Source organism: Hyaena hyaena, unplaced genomic scaffold, assembly GCF_003009895.1.
Source record: "Hyaena hyaena isolate Hyena2069 unplaced genomic scaffold, ASM300989v1 scaffold_902, whole genome shotgun sequence".
NCBI lineage: Eukaryota > Metazoa > Chordata > Mammalia > Carnivora > Hyaenidae > Hyaena > Hyaena hyaena.
This window is the reverse complement of record NW_024081536.1, coordinates 208,473-226,416: the sequence shown is the minus strand read 5'-3', so window position 1 is coordinate 226,416 and position 17,944 is coordinate 208,473. Positions and strand designations below refer to the sequence as shown.

The 17,944-nt window shown below is 35.6% G+C and overlaps 1 protein-coding gene across 4 annotated transcripts in view; it reads right to left on the bottom strand.

Annotated features, from left to right (window-relative positions):
• The window catches only part of BMP2K (BMP2 inducible kinase), a 121,503-nt gene that overhangs the window by 25,486 nt on the left and 78,073 nt on the right, over nt 1-17,944 (bottom strand). For all 4 annotated transcript variants that reach the window (XM_039220681.1, XM_039220683.1, XM_039220684.1 and 1 more), the window contains 6 exons: nt 17,609-17,688; nt 13,341-13,501; nt 9,147-9,364; nt 7,696-7,794; nt 6,543-6,727; nt 1,992-2,149 (listed from right to left, as the gene is read on the bottom strand). In XM_039220681.1, the coding sequence (XP_039076612.1) occupies nt 1,992-2,149; nt 6,543-6,727; nt 7,696-7,794; nt 9,147-9,364; nt 13,341-13,501; nt 17,609-17,688 (901 nt within the window). The remainder of the gene's footprint in view (nt 1-1,991; nt 2,150-6,542; nt 6,728-7,695; nt 7,795-9,146; nt 9,365-13,340; nt 13,502-17,608; nt 17,689-17,944) is intronic.

Sequence of the window (17,944 nt, the reverse complement as noted above, 5' to 3'; positions counted from 1 at the left end):
AGACTCTTTCAAGACACGTTTCATTTCGTTTTCCTGACAACTCTATGAGTTAAGCATCATTATACCCAGTTCGTAAATGGGGAAGTGAGATAGCAGTTATGTTACTTTCCTGAGATTACAACCTAATTAAATGGCATTGCCAAGGATCAGAACCCATGTATGTTTTCTGGTGCTATATGCTAATTTGAGTAGGCCAGCCTTGTGACAGTGGTTTCAATAGCTCAGGGACCATCTAGGCACTTTCCCAAATGGCTGAGTTGCTCCAAATCTGACCTTTAGATAAAGCTCCTCCTGCACTTTCATTTGGAACTTAGTACCCTTCCATAATTGACAGTGCAGTGAAATCTAAACTCTTTGGCATACACGTGTGCACAGATACATACAAAAATTACATGTTATCTGACCTTGAGGTCTGAATACAAATAGCTGGTTAAGAGTTTTACATGTTAACCCTAATTTCTATGAAGTTATGTACACATGAATATTCTTTATGCCATTTTTCCCTATGTGAAGTAAGTAAAATTTGGCTGTCATTACAAATCCTAAGGTGCTTAGAATAACATGTTTTTATAAGGTACAAAATAATGCAAATACTCTACCCCTTCCATCAATTGATGAGGAAAAAAACGAGGGGTTTTACCCAAAGAGTAGAAAATGCTGATTTAACTACCATCTTGGGTCAAAACACACTAAAATGAATAGTTTAATTTTACCTTTTGCTTTCAAAATAACCCCATAAATTATATTGATTTGTTTAACCTCTGTGTCTCCCCTGCCATCTCCCTGAAAGAGAAACTCATTTCTTTCTTTGAAACTTGGCCCTGGGGGCTACTCAAAGTATTCTAGAAATGCCAAAGAAAAACAGTTCTGGTTTAAAAAAACTTTTTTTAATTAAAAGGTATAAGTTTGGTTTTACGAGAGTTGACAAACCTTTATTAAAGGTTCAAAACTCATTTTTATATCTTCATTAATCATCAATTGTTTATAAGCATATAACCAATATGAAGAATACAAATTTAAATCCCAAACAACTATTCTTATGTGAATTCAGGGCATTTATAAACTTTACATAAAATACGAATCCATTGGGAGGAAAGCATTTCATCTAATCAGTATTCTCATAAAAGTCAGTTACCTAAAAATAAAATAGAAGCTAGGAACTAAAACTAGGGACCATTAGGATCTTCTTTTCACATGCAAAACAGGAAAACACACTTGGATATGCATGCACATCCGTGTGTGTGCACACATACACACGTCTCTAAAACCTGAAAATTATCTACATACTCCAGAGGCGAGCTTTTTGCTCCTAATTTGCAACCTTCTCAAAACATTCCACACATCCATTTTCCAAAAAAGAACTTTTCTAAAAATACATGTGGTGAGGATTGACATATATATTAGCCAGTTTAAGAAAACACAATGATTCCAAGTAAAACCATTGAGATATCTGATTTAAAGTGGAAAATAATTTATTTATCTTTTGCCACATCAGGACAACAAAGCAGCCCTTTTATGTCAGGACTCACTGAAAGGGCATCACAAAACATTAACATAATGTAGTAGCCCATCTTTTCTTTCAGGCACTTTCAAAGGGCATTTCAGACCCACAATATCTTCTACTGAGTGTGCAAGAAAACAGAGCTGCAAAATGATTAGTAAGCAAGATACTAATGTCTCCCTTTTCATTTGAACATTAATTTCCCATGTTTTAGAGATATTCTGAATTTAACATTCAAAGTTATGCAGTATTTAAGTTAGGAATCAGCATTATTATCAGCAATCTTGGGTTTAATAGCTACTATCAAGCAATTGATTTCTAATGCACACAACATAGTTCGTAGATATAAAAAAAGATGGCCTGATTTTTGCCCTCAAATGCATATAAAGAACTTTGTATTTATCACCTCAAAACAGTCTTTGGCTTTGCTGAATACTTATAGAGCTGTTATATTACTGTGAAGCAAAATAAGCCTTGAAGTGTCCCTTACTTGATCTTAGAAGGTCAAATTCTCTGTCCAACAGTTCCTCTTCTGTTAACTTGGAGAAATTATCCTCTCCAAAAGGATTCCACCCTGACATATCAGGTGGGTTACTGATGTTCTTCTGACTTGTAATATTTGCAACTGCCTCTTTACCAGCAACTGACCTACAGTAATAAGAGAGGGAAAGAAGAAAAAAAACATTAGAATTAAAAATTCTAAAGTGTTTTGGTTCATACTTTCTAAACACCTAGATGGCAGACTGAGGAAACCACCTGGGATCTGAACCACCCCCATGTGTACCCTTGGGTCAGTTCCTTAACATCCCTCTGTCTCAGCTTCCTCATCTGTAAAACAGGAGTAACTGTATCTACCTCATGGGGTTACTGAGAAGATTAGTTAATACATATAAAACAAAAAGAACAGTATCTAGAAAAAGAAATCAGCACTCAATAAATACTATGATCATCATAGTGAATAGGTCTAAAGTGACAATCAGTTGCCTTGTCAAACAGTACACTCTAAAACACTACTGAATATGATCTTATGCCCTGGTTATGTTGAGAACACCACAACAGTTTTCCTTTTGACAAAGACACTCTCTATGTAGCTATCAAGAAAAAATGAACTGTAAGGACTGCTTTATGAATTAGCTAAAACTAGATGAGGGTTGTTTTCTACTTAATAAATAATTCATGGTATTTAAAGTATCCATACAGCTGGAGCCTGGGACTCCTGGTTTGAAGAAAGTTATCTAATAGCCTCTTGGCTTTTAAGAGAAGGTAGAGGGTAAAGATTTCTTAACCTAAGAATCCCTGGGTACCTCTCAGTCAACCAAGCCTGGAAATACACCAGAGGCACAAGTCAACATAACAAAATTGTCACGTTTGTTTCATAATTCAGGTCCAGATATTCTAACATTGGTAGTGGAGGGAGAATCTCTATGCACTTCTAAAAAAGTACCTCAAATTTGCAAGCCTTGACTCACCTTCTTAAATTCACTCTCTCCTTGGGAGCTTACTTCCACTGCCACTACATGGGTCTTAAAAGAGAGCAAAAGTTGCCCATTTAATCCCCTAATCCAAGCCCCATCAGTAGAGCCAAGCCAAGAAAGGAATGTTTAAATACTTACCGAAAGCTAGACAAAAATATACTAACTTACCAACAAGTAGATAGTCTTTCTTATTAAATATGACCTAGATATCTTAAAAATCAAATATAATTCAGTTCTGAACTCACCCTGGGAACGCATCAACTGCAACCTCTAAGCCTCTCTCATGACAGAATCTCACACTAATTCCAAAACTACCTTCAAGGGCTTTCAGAGTCCCTGAAACACAAATCAGAGAGGCTAGAACTCAAAACCCATTCTCCAGGCATTCCCCTTTCTGCCTGTCAATGATCCCTTTGAGAACTTTCTGATTCCCTTATCCTCCTCTTCATGTTACTTGGATGATTTCATTGATTCTTCTTGGTAGATTGAAAATCAATGAGGTGTGTCACCTTCCCTATGGTTTAATAAGGTGTTAAAATAGGTCCACAAGTTCTCTCACACTCCTCCCTTCAAAGTGCAGAATCGAATTCCCCTGCCCTTGAATACTGGGCGAGATCTAGTGACTCAGTTCTAAGAGAAGGGCCAGTGTGTCTTCTGAGACTAGATCATAAAAGGCATCGCAGGTTCTTTCTTGTCCTGTCTTTTGGACCATTTTCTCAAACAAATAAGAACAAATAATTCTTTATTCAAAACAGTCTTTGGCTTTGCCCAAAAAAATACTTGAGCAACATTTTGGAAAGATCCACATGGCAGAGAGCGGAGGCCTCCTGCCCTAAGCCATGTTGAGTGAGCCATCTTATGAAAAAATCCTCCAGCACCAGCCACGCCTTCAGCAGACTGCAGCTCCAGGCAAACAACTGTTTTGAGAGGCCCTTCCCTGCACATAAACATAGGGCTAAACCACTCCAAATTCCTGATCTAAAGAAAGTATATGAGATCATACAAATGTTTAACATTGTTTTAAAACACTTAATTTGGGGGTAATTTATTATGCAGCAACAAATAACTAATCGAACAGGGCAATTTATCATAAAAAGTAAAACAATGTATGTGTTGATGTTTATTTCACTATTATTTGAATACAACATGGTAATACTCTCCAATAGTCATACTAAAGATATATCAACACAATGGAAGAGTAGAAATTTTAGCAGAAGATTAAGTGGTAAAAGGAAATAATCATGCTAACCAAGATACTGACCTTTTCCCTTTGTCTAAGGAACTATTTGGTTTCTTTCTTCTATTTAAATGTCTCTTACACACTTAGAGCCAAACACTTAACCTAATTCTCACCTTCCACTGACCTAGTTATAAGCAAGAATATTTATGTACAGATGACGTTTTAAATTGTTAAGATATTATACTCACCATTTAATCTTTGGTAAAGACTGATATTAAACAGAAATATTAATGAAGTAACATTAAGGCCCCAAGTGCAACTGGAGTGTTCCTCTGGGAAACAAGTGTTCACATCTGTCAAGCATGTAACTGTTTCTACCTATCTAACCATTACCCTTTCCTGCTCCAACCTCCCATCTCCCTCAACACATAATTTAACAGGAGTGGAGTTAAAACAAGTCTTAAACACTTTCACAGATATCCCACTCAGTATTTCCCAAAATGGAGTATGCAGAGGATTTTGATGATAAACGAATTTTTTTCTAAAGTTACACAGAAATTAGGAAAAAAAACACATTTTCCTAACACATCACATCTGTGATTCTAAAAACAGTGTCACTGGAGATAAGCTTTAAGCAAGCAATGCTATGTGATTTACACAAGTTATAGGTATCAGTCCCCTGCATGCTTACTTATGCCTCATATCTTTAGATCCTCATCCTCCTTTATAACTAATCGGAAGTTTAGATAGCACACATGCAATAGAACACTAACAAAAACTTTCTCCTACAGATTTTCAATGCAGAATTCTATTCTCATCAGTGATACAACCTTGTTTCCAAAGGTTGGTAATCCTTTAGAATACAAAGTATACATAAATATATATGCTGTAAATATATATATATATACACTCACACACACAGGATATAACTGACATTTTTAAGCTAATTAACATCAAAAGTAAAAAAATTAATATAAATCTCATCAATATCTTAAACTAAACAATACTGAGGAGAATATCCTATTTTTAATAAAGAATAAAACTATTCCATTCTTATCCCTAGGGGACTTATTTTTTAGGTATATCTTTTTTGTAAATTTAATAGATTACTACTTATGTGTCATAGACTTCAGTTGTTTTAAGGTGTTTAAAATGTTTATTATCTGTTTTAATGTTATTATTTGCAATAATGCTATTAATTTATTAGAGACAAAAGTGATATGTGGTTAAATCAAAAAACTATAACCAGATTAGGCAAATAACAAATGGTTTGGCAAATACCAATCTGCATCTTTAACCCAGAGTCTGATCTATGCCCTGCTCTGCACTTAGACATACTTGTCCTAATTCATGTACCTCAATTTTTAATTTAGAAAAACACTTCAATAAATCCATTTGTTCTCTCTCTCTCTCTCTCTCTCCGTCTCTCTCTCTCTCACACACGTGCACGCGCGCACACACACACACAGAGGTTGGGAGATATACTACAGCAAACTGTATATTTTATTCCTCTCTTGACATGCTCAGTGAACAAATATGCTACTGATGTTTATCATGCCAAAATCCTAGTCAAAGCTTACAGATACCTTTGCCCATCTAATGATCTTATCCTGAAATAGTGTTGCATGAGAACTTCTTCAGTGTTCCAGTAACCAAAGTTCTAGCAACAACTTCCTCGTACATATCCAAAAATACAAGGAAGTATTTATAATGGTCAAGAGATTTTTCACTACAAAATCCTGAAGCACTCCCCAATTCAAATCTGAATTTGAAAAGATTTATACCACAGTTCCTTAGTTTACTGTAATGTTTTCAATACAAATTATCCTGGAAAAATACCTCTACTAACCAATGTATCTGAATACGAAAATATGTGAGGCTATGGTAACAATAACCTTACAGTATCTTATGTTAAGAAAGAACCAAATGACATGTTACTATTTTTTGTTATCTCTTTAAATTAAAACAAATTAGACAACTTGTGAGTAAATATTATCAAATTAATTCAAACTGATAATATATAAGTAGAAAAAGCTAAATTAACTTGTCTACAAGAATTACTTTTTTTAAATATTAAAGCTGTTTGTTAGGGTTTTGTTTCTATTTACATTACAACGAATGTCTTAACATATAAGCCGCTAATTTCCTTAGCCTTAAACAATGCTGGATGTTGCTAAAGCCTTATCTGCAAACAGCAGTTAGCAGACTCAGCTGACGGAAATGCAAGGAAGGGGACAGGGACAGGAAGAGAGAACTTGTAAGAGGAAAAGGGGGCTTTTGCAGAGAGAGGGACTCTCGGGTAATTCAGGAGCTACAGAGTGACTCCACTCCACAGGTACACTCACTTCCACAATAATTTCTGTTGCATTCACCGGAAAACACTTGCCTGGTGGCACTGTAAGAGGGGTCTGCTATGGTTCCAACCTGAGCGGGAAGCGATGAAGTGTAGGAAACCAAGGCTGGCGAGAACTCTTGAGGGGAGGTAAGATACTCTGGAGATGCCTGCTGTTGAGGCTGCTGCTGCTGAGCCAGCATCTGCTGCTGTAGGAAAGCCTGCTGGTACTGCTGCACCTGAAACAAGAAGTGCCTGTTATACAAACAGCGCTTGCACCAGGTCACTAGAGCACAGTCAGCATCATTCCTAGTTACTCTGCTCCTTCCTCTTCACACTGGCAACAAAATCTAAAGCCTGAAAAACAATTGATATATGAAGGAGCAGCTTGCTACCAGAATACCACAGCAAGATAAAATAAGTCTATTTAAGAAGCTGTTTAACTGCATGTACTATGGTGATTATTTCGCAAAATATACAACTATCAAGTCATTACATTTTACCTCTGAAACTAATATGATACTATGTCAATTACACCTCAATTAAAAACAAAAAAAAACAAACAAAAAAAAACAGTTGTGAAGCCTGTCTCCGTTGGCAGGATTCAAATTCCTCCTTAGAAGAGTTTAAGAAAATGAAAATGGAGTAGCTTATAGTCACTAGTACAGAGATTGCTATTAAAAAAAAAAAAAAAAAAGGCCACACTGTACACTGAAGTAAATGCAATTTTCTTTTTGGTTTCTTTTTTTCATTCAACAGATATGTGCCAAATCAGAGACATATGACAAAATCTCATGGGAGGCAGATCATTTCCTTTATACTATGAGATAAGGGAAAAATACCATCAGTCAGTTACAATGTGCCAAATTTCAGGTGCTACAGTCCAAACCAATGTAAAACTGCTTTGGAACACAGGACTGGCTTTGTTAAAACTGTGTTGGAACACTTAGATGGCTCCTGATTTCAGCTCAGGTCATGATTTCGCTATTCATGAGATCAAGCCCTGTGTCGGGAGAGTCTGCTTGAGATTCTTTGTTTCCTTCTCTCTATGCTCCTCGTCTCCTCCAATAAACTTAAAAAAAATGTGTTGTTCATTAACCAACTTGAGTTGACTTTGAAGAATTAAATTCCAAACTATTCATACTGTGAATTCCAACACTGAAATGTATTCTCAGAGAGAAATCTCTACAAATTATATAACATTTACCATTGTAGGGTACTGAGATGCAGAAGGTTGTGGCTGATACGCTGAATGCATTAAAAACTGTTGTTGAAGGATCTGTTGCTGCTGCATTGCATGTTGATACTACAATGAAAAAAACAAACAAACAAAGAAACTCATCAATAGTACTCATGCCTTTTCTGTACCCCCTAGTCTCTATTTTTTTTTTAGTACTGATCTTAACATCATAACTATGATTTGGGTACTAGTGGTCCAAATACCAAAGTAAAATAGCTATAGTCAGTAAAGGACTATAACTTACATATGCTTATTGGAATTGGTTTCAAAACTATCAACACAACATAACAGATTCAATTAAAACTTTTCCCAGCAGAGTTTAAGGATGTTTGGAAGAAAATTAAACCTAAACACATTTATTCATTGATGAAAACTCTAGTTTATGTCCAGGACTCATCATAATCTCCTCCATCTCCCCTTCGATGATAACTTCTGGCAATCCAATGGCACCATCTACTTAACTATGTTCCGCTCTGGGTCTATCAGTCAAGACCAGAGGAGGGAGACATCCATGAGAAGTGCCATGCATTTAATAGGCTCAAAAACATTTCGGAAAAGATGGAAGGATGATTGTGAAAAGTCAATAAATTTAAAATAGTTTAGTGAAACTAGAAATTCACAGGTTCTAATGACAAAAAGAGCAGAAAAGAACTGAAAGTCATTTTTTTTCTATGTCCCTTCCAACTCTAAATGCCACTACACACACACACACACACACACACACACACACACACACACACACGTGCGCGTGCCAACCCTGGTACAAAAAAAAAGGCAAAAAGAACAAAAATCCCAAGATAAGGTTACTTCTGAAAGCCTAAATAACAACCTTCCAAAAATAACATTATAATTCTGTTTCTCAACTCAAAATATAATCTGAAAAAGATAACATTCATCATAAATTGCCATGTTTATTCATAACGTCCAATGACTGAATATTTTTAGCTTCATAAAGCCATGATTTCAATCTATTTCAACAGAATATTCTTTTTTAAATGTTATTTTCTTAAGTTTATTTATTTTGAGAGAGAGAGAGAGAGATAGAGAGAGAGAGAGGGAGAACATGCAGAGGAAGGGCAGAGACAGGGAGAGAGAGAATCCCAAAGAGGCTCCGTGCTGTCAGTGCAGAGACTGACGCAGGGCTTAAACTCATGAACCATGAGATCATGACCTGAGCTGAAACCAAGAGTTGATGTTTAACCGACTGAGTCATGCAGGAGCCCCTCAACAGAATATTCTCAAGAATCTCACAGAATGCAACTAAAATACATATTCTTCAATAATCAGGAAATCTGGCAAAGTGTTTATTTGGACCTGGAATTGAAGGTGCCCATTGTGTGAAAGGGGACCCCCTGATACTCAACAACCACATGAATTTCACAACACTACTCCTGTATCCACAGTAACCAATGCATTACCTGCTGCATATAGGCATCCTGAAGTAGCTGCTGCTGCTGCTGCTGCTGCTGCTGCTGCTGCTGCTGCTGCTGGTGAGGATGGCGATGCTGTAAATGAAGTTGCTGCAATCTCCAATCTCCCTGTTGTAGCTGCTGAAGTACTCTATGCTGCTGTGGAGGTTGCTGAGGGGGACCCTGACCCAGTACAACCTCAGGGCCATTTCCAGGTCTCAGTGCTCCTAAAAAGTGGTTTCCATGGGAAACATATGTTAATATACTCAAGATTTCAACAAAATGGCTGGATTTCCAAATGCTCATTTCAGTAACATTAACCAAGGCTTTATATCCTTATTTTATATCACAGGAACTTCCATATGCATGTAGTCTAAACAATTTATTTACTGTAATTTTAAATACCCATGAAAGTTAATTTTGTCCGCCACAACTCTGCCCAAGCCAACATCTTAGAAACACTTCTTCTTTCATATTCCTCCCTTTCAACACACCAGCCACATCCTTCTTTCTTGCTTCTCAACTATCACATACACTGGCATGTGTCTGTGTCTTTGCCAGTATGATTCTCTCAGTCTACAATGCCACTTGCCACCCACTGCAATTCTTCTTATCCTTTAAAGTTTAGCTCAAATCTCTCTTCCTTGTTCCTTTATCTAACAGCTCCACTGAGCTTATAACATTTCATTCAGCCTTCACATATTGTTTTCATGGCTATTTCCTAACTAGGGTCCCTGGTGGTTGGGATAATGACATATTGATCTGTTAATGCCTTAAAGAATCCTTTTTATAAGAGAAGCTCAATAAATGCTAGTGTAGTGAATCTATTAACACTGCCTCCTAAATGGATATTTATTTATAAGCTTCATAAATTTAACCCAAGGCAAATCCTATGAATAAACTTTTGAAATTATGAGAAAGAGACACACACAACATCAAAAAGAAGAAATGTTATATACTATATAATTTCTACAGTCTCTTCCAATGAGTTACCATAAACTCAAATGCAGCTATATACTCCTTAGTGAGGAAAAGAGGAAGAGTGCAAGGAAGGAGAGGAGGATTCTTTTTCACCAATATCTTCAAACTTCCCTAGGCCTTAAATACAACACCTCTATGAAAATAGTTTTATAACCTTCTAATTCTTCCAAGTAAATGCATGTTCACTGTATTTATTCTTGAAATATTAAAATATACAGAAGAAAATTAAAACCATAATTGTACCACACAGACATAACCACCATTAGCCTTTTAAGTGTATTTCTTCCCACTTACTAGAGTATTGAAAAGTGAGGCTCCTCAGCTATATCCATCTTTTAGGGCCTTGATGTCTAACCGAAGAACATTAGGGCTGGGATTGAAGCCCAATCACATGAGCAATCATCATACAATAACTCATGAGGCTCACCATTCACCTCACAAACTGTGACTTCATGTTAGTCACATCAAGTTAATGGAAGTTCCCTGGTTCTTAAGCCAAGGCCACAGAACACCAGAGAAATCATAAACAACATCACTACAATCCTACATGGAAACAATGCTTTCAACTATATCATTAAATTGTAATACTATTATTGCCCATTTTGCAAATGATAAAACTAAGCCTCAGAGAAGTTAAGTGGAATCACTGGTAAAATTAAAGACAAACTGTAAGAAAATTATTTACAATCTATTTGGCAAAGAACTAATACTCAGAATACAGAAAAATCAAGTCTTCAGGGCGATAAGAAAATAAATATAAGCAGAACAGTCTACAGAAAATTGCAAAAGATAATTCCAGAAGAAAACATAAACATGAAATAGTAGTATTAATTAGGAATATTACAATAAAAACAAAGATATTTCACCTATAAATTTTATAAAATTTTTGAATATTAAAAAAAATACTATCAAGTGTTGGCAAGGACAGGAATCAAAGGACACCCACACTGTTGTTGAGAGTGTGAATTTTTGAAGTCTTTTTGGATGGCAATGTGGCTGTATCTGACAAATTTTAAATGAGTATACCTTTTAGTATTTTCCTCAGAAAAATACTATAACATGGAAATCAAAAGAGTCTATTATAAGGATGTTCACCACAATAGTTTTAATAACAACAAATACTGGAAATAACCTAAATGGTTAAATAAGCTATGATACATTAACACTATGGAACATAATCTACCTACTAAAATCTACATGGTAGATTTATATGCACTGATGTGCAAGGCTCTCCTAAATGTAGGAGTTAAATAAAAAAAAATCAAGTTGCAGAGAATTAGGTATGGTAAGAATCTATTTACACGAAATACAACATGAATTATTTCTATCTATATACAAGCATGCAAGAACATAAAAAAGGACCCTGAGAATGCATACTAACCCCCTACTAGTTTACTCTGCAGAAAAAAATAATGAAGACTTTTACATTTTTCCCCACTACTGTGCTCAGTATATTAAAAGAATATATTCAAATATTACTTCCTGTATAGTATTTAATGGGGGAGAAAAGTTAAAAGACACACATATGGGGCGGGGGGGTTGGAAAGGAGTATTACTTTTCCAACTTAAGCTGGAAGCAGGACAAAAAGGAATGCTGTCCGTGCTGCGGGAACAGGCCCAACCTCACAGCTAGACGTGGTGTTCTAACAAACAACAATTTCACAGAACACCAACGTCAGACAAGGCTTCCTGTGACCATGGTGGATCAGGACAAGGAGACCAAATACTGACAAAATCAGAAACAACCACAAAAATTACCAAACTTCTCCCTGTCCTGGCGAATAGAGCTGACTGCTGCTTCTATACCAGCTGAAGCTTTAGCTCCCCTCCTTCTAGAAAAGTTAAGATTTATTAAGGTACCTAATAACATCATACCCCCAGCTTCCTGAGAGCATTCAATGCAGAGCAAAGCCCCACTTCCTTCAAGCTTCCTCCAGTATTAGCTAAAACAAGCCCAAATCCTTCAGTAAATCTTTCCAAACTCCATCTTACTAAGACACCATGACAGATCCCCATGATGTGTGAGTAATACACCCAATTTATTCAAATACAAGTGTGTTCTTAGTGGTCTTTGGGTGGACGGCATTGACACATGATAGAGAAGACTAGTAGGATCTTGAACCCAAAATGGTAAGAAAAAAATAACACTGAATGCTATGAAACAGAATCTTCCCAGACAGCACACACCTTGTCATTTATTCCTTGTAACAGGAAGATCAGATGTTATTCTCATTTTACAGAAGAGAGCAGTGAGGCTAAGAAATGGACACAAAAGGCTTCAACTTTCCCTACTTTCCCTTTTCCATGGAACAATCCTCCATCTGGCATGCCTGCTCATGACAGAAGTATGCAGCAATGTGTCAGGTAACATACACATTATCTTCCCTGAGTATACACATAACAGTAATAGTAGTAGCTAATATTTAACATATCTTAAGGACCGGGGATTATATTAAGCAGTTATTTAATCCTCACAGTAATTCTACCAAAGTCAGTTTCATAAGACTCAAACGTAGGCTCTTAACCATTAGAGCGTACCAATTGAAAACATCTTAAATAAAAACATTTTAACTTTAAATAAAAATGGCTACATCATGAAATAAAATGCAAAACAGGGTTTTCTTAAGATAGGCCTTCAAGTTATATCCCCAGACCCTTGACAGAACAAGTTTACTATCTAGTATTAGGGATATTTTCTTGGGGGAAAAAAATTTTTTTAGGTACTACACTGCACCATAATGCTTTGAAGATGCTTTAGATTGTAAAGCAAACCTTCTCAAAAGCAGGTGAGAAGACAGATTTCTGTGTTGTAATGTCCACATGACCTAAGCTAGACGCCTCTGCCAAAGCTATAGATGCAGTGGAAAGACCTATAGCTTTTTAAGGCTAAAGTTTCAACTTCCTCCTTTCCAATACAATACAGAATTTTCTATACTCTTGAACTTAATTATCAACCTCAAACCCTACTAGCTGATGACTCTATGGATAAGTAAATTGAAAGCATTTTATACCATATTTCTATATTACCAGTATGTTACTACTTTTGCCTACAACTTCAGGAAAAATTAGTTGGATTTATGAGACATCAGTAGAAAGTTTCTTAAAGCATTAAGTTATCTGCTTCCCAACAGTAAGCGTGCCAGTAATTTATATTCTTAGGATATCAAGCCATAAGATTTAAGCTAACTACAAAGGTGACAAGGTTGGCAGGGCTGTTACTACCTTTTGGTCTGTGGTTACCGAATTCAGCAGGAGCAGGGACTTTAACAGGTGTTGCTGAACTCTGAATGGTCAGCACACTGGGAGTGGCAGTAGTAGAGTTGGCCTTTGGTCTTTGTCTTGGTGCAATTGAGGTTTCTGTTGGTCCAATGGTGTCTGTTATTCTACAAAATAAAAATACATATTTCATTCTCAATACTGGCATTATTTCTGATTTAGTATTTGTCCTATACAGCATCTATTTCAATAGATGCATTTTAATTATTACTATTGATCATTTTAGTCCTCTTAGCTTCTTCTTGCCTCATTCCCAAGTATCAAATGTTTAATAAAGATAGGAAAGTAAATAAAATAAACCTAACCATTTTCCTTAACTCAGTATGCTACCATTCACAGTCTGCCACTGAAGCTGGTAGGAAAAGAATATAGGATTGCTCTTAAGGAAATGAAGTAAAGGAAACAAACATAAACCTTTTTATAAGGTTCTGGGCCAAATCAAGAGCCAACTCTGTGAACCAGTCAGAAAAATAAAAACAAGAAACACAAAACAACAGCCTCTCTTACCTTAGACTCTAGGTCCAAGAAAGAAAAGATGGTGCTCTAGGGCATGTAAAACAGAAGGAGCCCAAACTTTCAGCAGGTGGAGCCACCCGCTCACATTCAACTCCTTGACTCTTCAACTATGCTTTACTTACAACAATGAATGGAAATCATATAAAACTTCCCAATAGGACTTAGTTTACGCCACAGACATGGGTGGTCAAAGTGGTAAGCATAGTTTTGAAAGCAAGAGACACTAAAAGACACAGACATTTTCTTTGTCCAAAAAAAAAAAAAAAAAAAGCCAGGAAAATCTTTAACTTATATATTTATAGACTTATTTTTTTCTACAAATTCAGTACAAAACTTCAAGTACTTTTTAATAGGATAATTTATTTACTTTTCAACAGGATTGCCATAAAATCTTTTCATCAAGTTCCCTTAGCACATTTTCAAATGACTTGGTACTTAAAAAGTTTGCATACATGATTTATCAAATATATATCTACTGCATGTTTTTGGAAAAAGTCCTATGTACAGTTACTGTTCGTCTACAGTTCTTTCTTATATCTGTATGTGCCACAAGAGGGAGCCATCTCAACAATCTTTCTAAAAAGAAGGAACTTGAATCAAAAGATTGTAGAAAATAGTAGAAATACATTATATGTATGCTGTTTTCTAAAAATAACATTTATGTTTTATATGGGATGGGTTGTGGGACAAGTTATAGGAAAACTGAACTAAAAGCCAATAAAGTTATCATGTATACATACAACCAATTATATCTCATTTTCATTATAATCAAGTACTTACTGAGTTACGGATATTAAGTATTTACTGAATTACAGATATGGCACTAAAACCAATGCTGTTCAAGTAATCCAGAGAGTGTATATTCTACATTATCTTTCTGTCTATCCATTCTTTATTAAGTGGATAGTGCAGACCCGACCTAACCCTCCCTGCCTTATTCCTGTTACAAATCGCTCTATAGAGATTCGCAACACACGTAAGGATAGCAAACCTCTAAAAAGCAAATTAAAATTTCTGCAGATTTTAGTCCACTGCTACCTAATTTTACCCACATACCAATATCTGTTATATGATTACTGCTATCCAGCAAACATGGCACAATACCCTGTCTTCAAAGAATTTACAGTATACCTAGGAAGATGTGACACATATGAAAATTCAGTAAAATATAAGACAGTAAAAATACTTAGTTTCAAGCTAGTACTGTCAAGAGTTCCAGAGAGGAGTAATTCAACCCTTTACCTAATTTGGCTAGAAAGGCTTCAGGTAGGTACTGGAGAATAAAAAATAAAAATGCTTTCATTAGACAGTGAAAACGAAATGAAGCATTCTGTGAAGCAATGGGAAGAGAATGCTGGGCAGATTAGGCAATAAGAACACACAAACGTGACTAAAAGGAAAGACCGAGTAATCACTAGTGTCAACGCTACTGAGCAGCCTCATCTGCACTGCTACAAGAGGCAAAGCTGTTTTCTCTGCTTCCTTTCTTCTCCTTCTCCTCCCTATCACCTGAGCAATCTTCCTAAAGCACATACTCTCTCCTCTTAAAGTACTTCAGTGTTTCCATCTGCCAGGACAGGGATTCCCAACTTTTCCATTTTCAGATACAAGTCACATAAGTCTCACATGTTTAACAGTCTCACGGGTAGGTGCAGTTTTCGGGGAAGTAGAAAGGGGCTTTTAAGAAGTAAAGCAAAACATGCCAAACAGTGAAGGCAGGGCAGATGGACAGTATTCACCAAAGCTCTAAACCATGTAAATAATGATAAAGATTTCTCTGATCACCCCTCCCCCATTTATAAGCCTTTGATATGAAAAAGACTAACTTAAAAAGTTTTATATACATTTAAACTTTTTCAAGTTCTTTACTGATTATATCAATAAAGAGTAAATTTATATTACTGACCAATAAACACCAATGAACCTAATTTTTAACGTAAGGTACAGATTTAACATAATATGAACAGCACTGTGAATTTTAGCTGCATTAACTGTTTCATTAGCTTATAACTGTATAGCTATGACTTGTGTCATGGTGAAAAGATATTCAAGCATCATTCCTGTTCAGTTTACTCATGCTTTTTTAAAAATCTATATCTGCATTCTTACAGATTTAATCATTGACAAAATAATTATTTAAAAAATCACAAATAATAATAAAACTGAACTGACAAGTCCTACAATAATTCATAATTGCCACTCAACTCTAACAGCAGATGCCAGTCAGTCATAATGGATTCTGGCAAGTTAGATGTAACTTTACTCTTTCATCTCTTACTCAAGAGAATATTTTACAATTCAAGTAAATGAAGGTATTTTTAGAGTGATGGCATATTTTTAAATGAAGTCATTCACAAATGATACCTTAACAATTTTTAAATAAATTATTTTTATTATTTATTTATTTTTATAAAACATCTCACAACACAGTCACAAATCGTAGAGCTGACTGCAGGTTGAAAATTCACTGGCTTCAAGGCCAAAGTCCAAATTTCTCAGCATAACTTATAAACAAAGTTGCTCATGACTGGCATCTATCTACCATTTCCCACCACTCTCATACATGTCCCCTCACACCCCAGCCTTGCAGTTTCACAAAGGCCATTCTTCTTGCCTGAAGTGCCTGCCTATTACAGTTTCACTCCCCTTCACTCCAGGTGACTGACTATTCATCCTTCAAGGAAAAGTTCAGCAACCTCGCAGCCCCAGGGAAAAGAATTCTTTCTGTCCTTCGGTTTGCTCCCAGCTTTCCCTTCCTCCACTCTGGGTTGCCTCGTATCTAAAAAATTGTAACTGTTTTCTTGTCTGTCTTCATCAGAATGTGAGCTCCCTGAGAATAAACACTGCTCCTTTTTTCTTTGTGGTTTACAGTATCTATCTCTTGCATATAACAACAGGCACATAATAAATATATTTTATGCTTTTCAGTCAAATAAAATCTTTGCATAAATAAATACAATACCTAAAAAGAGTTGTGACCAACAAATGTCCCCACCAACTGCAATATTATACCTGTCTGATATCCTAAAATGCAATCCTGTTTATTAACTTTTAAACTCAAAAAAGCATGAAAAAAATCAATCATTAATTCAATCACTGATCAGACATACATCTTCACCTACATAATACATGTCAAACTTATCAGTACAGTGAATAACTAATAATTTAAATAATAAATAATTATTTAACTATTAGTGAATAATAATTTAAAACTTCTTTATCAGTCTTTCAAGAACTACAGCCATTCATTATAAATTCTGCATAGTAATACATATTTTAAATGTTTTAGAATATATAAAATTGATTATGAATTTAGAATATTCTAAAACAGCTCCCTGTAAATTATTTTTTCTTTCCTTAAATTAAAAACAAATCATACCAGCAACAAACATAAAATTTTATGAATCAGAGTTCCCATGTGATGACATAATGACACCCCCCAAAATGATCCAATGTAACATCACTAGCTGCGTAACCACTTCTTAATTGCTAAGGGGGAGGAATTGAAGTGATACTGAGGTCAAACTCCATCCCTAATGTAAGAAAGCTTTTTTTGTGCTTGTTATCTAAGCTCCTCATCCCATGCAGTAAGGAACACACATTTTTTTTTTTTAGTGAAAATGATATTTAATCAATGACACTTGAACTATACCCTTTTTTAAAAATGCCTTTTAAAATCTCAGCACAGCTTTGCCTACCTGGCTTTTATTTGGCTTTTCCTAGAAGCTGCTTCACTAGCAGTCATCGGTTCAGGAAGAGCTGAAGGAACAGAAGAATTCTTGGAAGAAAAAAAAATAAAACTTCATTTCGGTTTTCATTCCAATTGCAGAAAGTTTTATTTAAATGCTATGGATACACTCTTAAACTCAAAATGTGCTGTCTGTGAAATACTATTACTCTCACCTCAGATACCTACAAAATGTTCACATATGTTTGTGAGATCTAATCTGCAAACACCACTGCATGCTACACAAATGTCATATTCAATATGCATGTTCCAGAGAATCCCTTGGAAAAAAAACAGAACATCATCT